General features: G+C 58.9%; 1 protein-coding gene across 1 annotated transcript in view; it reads right to left on the bottom strand.

Annotated features, from left to right (window-relative positions):
• The window catches only part of SLC9A3 (solute carrier family 9, subfamily A (NHE3, cation proton antiporter 3), member 3), a 43,734-nt gene that overhangs the window by 662 nt on the left and 36,008 nt on the right, over positions 1-7,064 (bottom strand). Inside the window, exons 8-14 of the mRNA XM_006900173.1 lie at positions 6,672-6,771; positions 4,750-4,879; positions 3,110-3,231; positions 2,023-2,152; positions 1,576-1,746; positions 852-924; positions 530-643 (exon numbers count right to left, since the gene is read on the bottom strand). Coding sequence (XP_006900235.1) covers positions 530-643; positions 852-924; positions 1,576-1,746; positions 2,023-2,152; positions 3,110-3,231; positions 4,750-4,879; positions 6,672-6,771 — 840 coding nt within the window. The remainder of the gene's footprint in view (positions 1-529; positions 644-851; positions 925-1,575; positions 1,747-2,022; positions 2,153-3,109; positions 3,232-4,749; positions 4,880-6,671; positions 6,772-7,064) is intronic.

The raw sequence follows: 7,064 nt of genomic DNA, 5'->3' as shown, positions 1-7,064 counted from the left end.
CCTCTGTGAGCCCCCACCACTGCAAAGACCCCCATTATCACAGGACCCAGTCTGTGAGCACTGCCCCCACTGCAGAGCCCCCATTATCGCAGAACCCAGTCTGTGAGCCCCGCCCCCACTGCAGAATCCACCCCCATATCGCAGGGTCCCCCTCTGTGAGCCCCCACCACTGCAGGAGCCCCCACTATCGCACCCCACGGCTGACCCCCCCAGAGCCCTGCCCCAACCACTGAGTACCCCCACCCCTATGAGCGCCGCCCTACATCTCAGAGCCCCCTCCTGTGGAGCCCTGCCCCCACCGCGACTGCGCGAGTCCAGCTCTATACTTGCTGTGCCCTCAGCTGACAGGTCACTTGCCCCACGGAGGTGGACAACCGCACCTTGGCCTCAGGGGGGGCCAGATGCACACAGCTGACCACGATGCGGAGCCCCTGCTGCAGTGGCCACTGGGGCGAGCCTCGTGCACAGGTCTGCAGAGACCACGCTGGGCTGGGCTGCCCACTTCCCATCTCCACGGCACTGTGCTCACCTGCTGGGGTGTCTATAGTGCTGTCTCTAGTGACATTGGCCAGGAACTCAATGCCCCCACTCATCTCATCTTCGTAGCCGGGTGTCTCCTCAGGGTCAGAGAACTCCAGGTCCACTGTGGAGGGTGGGGAGGGGGACAAGAAGGCCACTTGAAAAATTGGGGCTGGCGGGAGCCGCCACTGCTCGCCTGGGGCCTGGGACGAGGTGGTCGCTTCTCCGTGACTCTGAGATGGACACCCCACCCCGAGGCTGGACAAGGGGAACAAACCAGGGTCTCCCTGGACCCCTCCGGCCCTGGGCGCACCCCGCAGCCGGGCCCTTACCTCGCTCTCTGATGGGGAAGTGATGCAGCGGGCTCTCCATGGGCAGCTTCCCGTTGGGGGTGCTGCTGTTCCTCTGAGGGGGGCAGGAGGTGTGGGTCAGCGGTCACCGCCATGGCACTTCGATGCCCGCTGACCCTGCCTCCATCTAGGATGCACAGACCTCCATCTCCAAGAATGACCACGCCCAGCTGACCTCCGCCCCAGGAAGACCCCTGCCTCTCCCTGCTGCTGCATGTTCTCCCCGCCTCCACCCTGCACTGTCACCCATGGGACCCTGCCCACTGGTCCTGGCCCTCACATGCCTCGCTCTACCCTGCCAGTCTTGCCCCATAGACACTACCCCCGCTGGCCACGCCCCACGCTGACCACGCCCACGCCCCCCATGGCCACACCGTTCGGGCCACGCCCCGCAAAGACCCAGAGGGCCACGCCCCTCGCAGGCCACGCCCCACAGCCCAACCTCCAGCGGATCACGCCCCACAGTCCAAGCCCCACCCCCGCCACCGCTGGCCACGCCCTGTAACAGACCACGCCCCGTAAACAAGCCCCACCCAGGCCACGCCCATCCGGTCACGCCCCGCCGACACAGCTATAGCGGGTCACGCACCCTCTCAGGTCACGCCCCGCAGCCCAGCCCCTCGCAGGCCACGCCCCATAGGTCACACCCCCCCTTGGACCACGCCTCTCTCAGGCCACGCCCGCGAGTCGCGGGCCACGCCCCTACCCTCTTCTGCGCGCGCTCGCGCTTGTACTTGGCCGCCTTCTTCTGGTTGATGCCCAGCTTGGCCGACTTGAAAGACTCCAGGCGTTTGCGCATGGTCCGGTGGAAAATCTCCTTGTCCTGCTTCTCGTCCTCGTTCTGTGAGAGCTCATGCCGGCTGTAGAGGTGCTTGTACTGTGGGACAGCAGTGCTAAGACACCAGCTGGAGGCCCAGGGGTAACCCCACTGCCCACCAGGGACCCAGAAGCCACATCAGATAGAGGGTCCAGGGGCCACCCCTCCACCTGCTGGGGTACCAGAGACCACCCTACCACCCAGTAGGAGCTCAAGGGCCGCCGCACTGCCTGCTGGAGTCGGGCCAGGGGATGCTGTGTCCCTGAAGCCCAAGCCCACAGGAGGGTCTTTGCACCAAGGAAGGGGCCAGGGGACCCTCTTCCTGAGGCTGCCCACCTCCTGGCGCGGCTTGTACAGGTACTGCTGCAGCGTGTGGTGTGTGATCATGTCCTCTGTGTCCCGGATGCTCTTCCGCCGCTGCTCCAGCGACTGCATGTCCAAGCAGACCGCACTGACGTTCTCCCGCCTGTGGCCAGAGGGCAGTGTGACTGAGGGCACCCTCCACCCCACTCCCTTCTCTTCCAGGCTGAAACCCTAGTGTCCTCCCCTCCCACAGGCCCACAAGGCAGGACCCTGTCCCAGTGGATACTACAGAGCTAATGAGACCAAGAGCAGGTCTCCATCATCAGCTACAGCACCTAGATAGATGGAAAGTTGACACCAAAACCAGGACCCTCAGAGAGCTGCCCACTGGGGGCGAGGGCCGGCGGGGTGTACATGGAAGGCCACGGCCAGAGCCTCCCTTCTTCCACACTGCCTTGGCCTCTTTCCCTCCTGCCTGCCTCCTTCTCCCTCCTTCTTTCCCCCTCCTCCTTCCCTCCTTCCTTCCCTTGCTCCCTCCCTTTCTCCTTCCCTCTCCCTCCTCCCTCCCTCTTCCTCCTTCCTCCTTCCCTTTCTCCCTCCTCCTCCCTCCCTTTCTCCCTCCTCCCTTCCACTTCCTCCTCCCTCTCGTTCTCCCTCCTCCCTTCCTCTTCTTCCTCCTTCCCTCTCTCCCTCCTCCCTCCTTTTCTCCCTCCTCCCTCCCTCTTGCCTCTTTCCCTCCCAGTCTTCCCTCCTTCTCCTCCAGCTTTCCTTTCCTCCCTTCCCCTCCCTTGTTCTTCCCCCTCACCCTCCTTCCCTCTCCCTCCCTCCCGGCCCTTCTACACTGTGAACATCTTGCTACATGGTGAGCACTAAGAGCTGACTTACCAGTACATGTGACATGTGTGGAAGGGGTGCCTGGCACTATTCTGGAACTCCTGCCCTCCCATCCTATTCTGTGGGGTCCTAGCCAGGAGCCCAGACCTACCCCTATCACTTATAAATCCTCATTACTTCTAGGTGCTGGCTGGCTGGCTGATGACTGTCCAGAGGGGTCTTGCTGACCCACTGTGGTCAGGAGGTCAAGGGGCTGGGGAGGGAGCCCTTGGGCATGGGCACTTACAGAAGGTAAGAGACAGAAGCTTCCACAGTGGACGGCCGTGGTGTGTTGAAGTCCACATTGACCACAGACATGCTGTCTGCGCTTGGTGAGCGGATGAAGGCCAGAGACCCCCGGCGTTCACCCTGCAAAAGAAATAGTTGGTTGTGGGTGTGTGCTCAAGGATGTTTGTATATGACTGTGCACATGGTGTATATGCATATTCACACCTGTGCATATACATTCACGTGCGTATGCACAGGTACACCTGTGGATATACATTGTATGCACAGGTGTGCATGCATATAGGTATGCACACGTCTCTATATATGTGTATGGCATCATGGCTGTGCACATGGTGTGTATACATATGCACGCCTATGCAGGTACATTTTTGTGTGTATGCACAGGTATGCCTGCATGTGTGTCTGTGTGCATGACATCATGTTTGCGTACATGGGTGATATGTGAGTGCATGGCATGGATGTACATGTGCACAAGCGTGTGTGCATGCACCAGGCACATGTGTGCATGTGTGTACCTGTACATGAGTGCACACATGTGCACACCTGTGTATGTATGTGTATGCAGATATTTGTGCATATATATGTGTACATTCCTGTGAATTAAAAGGTTTCTGTGTGTTATTGTGCATGGATACACATGTATGTGTGTGATGATATGTGCATGCATGTCTATACACATGCGTGGATGTGCCTGTGTATGGCATGCATGTATATGCATATCTGTGTACCTGCATGCATATGCCCGCATGCCTGTGTGTGGTGTTCATGTATGTGCCTTGATGCCTCTGTGTGTATGCTTTCATGTGACATACATATGTTCCTGTATGCCTGTGTATGACATTTATGTATATGCCTGCATGCGTGGGCATGGCATATGTGCATGCATGCTTCTGATGTGTTCCTGCATGTCTGTGTGCATGGCATCGGCATATGTGCATGCATATCTGTGTGTGGTGTACGTGTGTGTCCCTGCATGTCTCTGTGTGCCTGCATGCATGTCTGCATGTGGTATACATGTGGGTCCCTGCATGTCTCTGTGTGGCATAGGCATGTGTATGCATGTCTGTGTGCTGTGTATGTGCGCCTGCATGTCTCTGTGTCCCTGCATGTCTGTGCGCACAGCATAGGTGTATGTGCATGCATGTCTGAGTGTACTGTACACGTATGTGTCTGTATGCCTGTGGATGATGGGCAGCTCTGGCCCTGTCCACTCCTCATCTTCCTCATGCTCCTCAGGGGGAGGATGTGAGCTCAAGGTCCTAGGTCCTGACTTCATATCCTAGCCCACCAGCTGGTCTACTCTCTGTCCTACAGACAGTGCAGGTCTCTGTGCCTCAGTAGCACTCTCATGTACGAGAGTCAGCAAAAGTGGGCTACTTTTGGCTTGTATGACAAGGAGTTTTCAGCTGGGTAATCTTGCAGGTCTGGGTTCCAGGAGAGCACGTCTCAGAGAGCAGAGTAACACACAGAGTGGGGCCACCCAGGATATGTGCCCACACTGACCAGAACATGGGTTACTCTACAGATGCGGCCCAGAGCAGGGGCCATCCTCCCCAGCCCCTGTTGTGTGCAGTGTTCTCAGGGCCACCGTGGCCTCTCAGCACCTCCCCCCAAGCCTGGTCCTGGGCAGCCACCTACCTCAGCCACATAGCTGATGGCATCCTTCAGGTTGAGCTCATGGAAGACGTTCAGGATTCGATCTCGAGACTTCTGGGCGGAGCGTCGCATGAGCACTTTGCTGAGGACTTTCCTGTCAAAGTTGGACCACCTGGGGATGGAGATGTGGCATCAGGACCCCTGGCCTTGAGTCTGCCCCACACAGGAGGCTGCCCTGTCCTGATGCATGCCTGCAGTGACCACTGTGAGGGTGGATGACCACACAAACACAGAGCCAAGCCATCAGCCACCACTCGTTGTCCTCTGGAAGACAATTTGGAACCCTCCTCCTCCTCCTCCTTCCTGTGATTATGCCCCACCTTGAGAAGGTCGGGAGGGGGGCAGGTGATCAGGGCTGGTCACGTGTGACTCTGGGCCCAGTGTGTGAAGGAAGAGGGGTGACCAGACCCCAAGGATCCCACACAGACAAGGAGCCAGCCTTCCTGGTCATGGTTGCCCAGGCCTCTGGGCAGGAATCTCAGGGTGTGGCCAGAACCTGGAGCCACAGAGGAGTGAACAGAGCCACCACTGGGTACTTCACCCCATCACTGCCAAAGATCTCTCCTGCTGCCCCTGATCCCCAGTCCCCGCGTCAGCCCCCTCTGCAGGCCAGGCTGCCAGTGGGCTTAGCCTCGTGAAGCTCTTGGAGCAATGCTGGCCAAGGGCCCTATGGGACCCTGGACCCCCTACCCAGTCCTGAGTGGTCCCTGGTGCCCCCGTTTGACCCTGTCCCAAGTTCTCAGCCTGTGTGCCACTGGGCCCTGTCCTTGTCCTGAGTTGTCCCTCAGTGTGCCCTCAGTCCTAGCCTGTCCACTTTTGGCCCCCAATTCTGTCCTAAATCATTGTCCACATGCCCTCCACCCTCCTTTCCCTGTCCTGAGTCATCCCCAGTGCCCCCTAAGCCCCTGTCCCGAAACCTCGCTGTCCCCTGAGATTGCTCTGCTGCTGGCTGTTTGCATTACCTGCAGACACACCTGCAGCCTGGGCACCAGGGTTAGGAGCCCACCATGGGGCCTCGTAACCAAGACCCAGCCAACGGCAGCCCTGGAACTCACTCCTGGCCCTTGACAGGACTCTCGGCTGACCCTGTGGCCGTTTCCGAGGCTGCAGATGGTACAAGTCAGCAGCACAGCCCGCTACACCTACCCCTGTCACGGGGCCTCATGTAAAGCAGCACAGGCTGCCGCTGAAACACACTACAGACTTCTATTACAGGCAGTGGCTCTGGGGGTGCTTATGTTGCTATGCATGGAAAGCCCACATTTATCTGACTGACAACAGATACAACTGGATTTGCAGGGAGATAACCTGGGGCCACCTGTAACTAAGCAGGAACCAGCCCAATGCATTTAAGGCTTGGCGCCCATCGGGGTGTTTGGGTGTAAACCACAAAACCAGCATTTCCATTTCCTGAGCAAAGCAGCTGGCTGGAGAGGAACTCAGCCGCCTGGGTCCACACAGCACAGGAAGGCGCCTTCCGGCTCTCAGCCTGGCTGTCCATCTCACAGAATCCGAGGGAGTGGAGCCCGCCGGGGACGGGAGGGCTTGTCCTGACCTCTTGCTATCTGTCCTGGGGAACAGGTGGAGCGACACTTGCTCCAAGCAGCCCAGGGACCCCAGAACCTCACACTCAAGTCTGCATGCATCGGACATCACATGGGCGCCCTGATGCCACGTAAAGGGGTATCACATGTGGAGTGTCCTGATGTCACATGGGACAGAGGCACTTTGCCCCCTTGACCAGGCCCCACAAGGCTGGAAAATCCTGGGGTCAGAGGCCTCTTCTGGCTCCTTTACTGCAGAATTCCCCCAAGTAGGGGTGTCTCCTGTCTTCTCATCACAAGGAGACTGGCCACTGAGGTGGGGGTACCTCAGTCCAGTCACCAGTGGTCTCAGCCACTTACTTGTCTCTGAGGTAATTGTGTCCTATCTGGCCTGATATGTCCTCAATGGCGGAGAGGATGTGGTCGAAGGCCTTCCAGAGAAAACATGAGGTTAGCATCCCTGGGGAGCTGGCCCCCCCTCTTCCACCACATCCTACCTGCCCTGCGCTGGCCTCTGCCTGTCCCCAACCCCACCCCACTTCCCCATCTGTCACCCCACTCCCAATCCCCCCTTCCCCCATCTCTTCCTCCACTCCCATGACCTCCTCTACACCCTGTTCATTCCCACCTCGCCTCCAATCCCATCTCCTCACCTCCACCCCTCCTCCTCTACCCCTCCTCTCCACCTCACCTCCCCACCTAACCCTCCTGCCAACACCCTCCTCCTCTCCCCCATCCTCCCCACCCCGCCCC

Source organism: Elephantulus edwardii, unplaced genomic scaffold (genome assembly GCF_000299155.1).
Source record: "Elephantulus edwardii isolate Elephantulus edwardi_28Jun2011 unplaced genomic scaffold, EleEdw1.0 scaffold00274, whole genome shotgun sequence".
NCBI classification, from domain to species: domain Eukaryota; kingdom Metazoa; phylum Chordata; class Mammalia; order Macroscelidea; family Macroscelididae; genus Elephantulus; species Elephantulus edwardii.
Note: the sequence above shows the minus strand (reverse complement) of the source record. Positions and strands in the feature narration are given on the sequence as shown.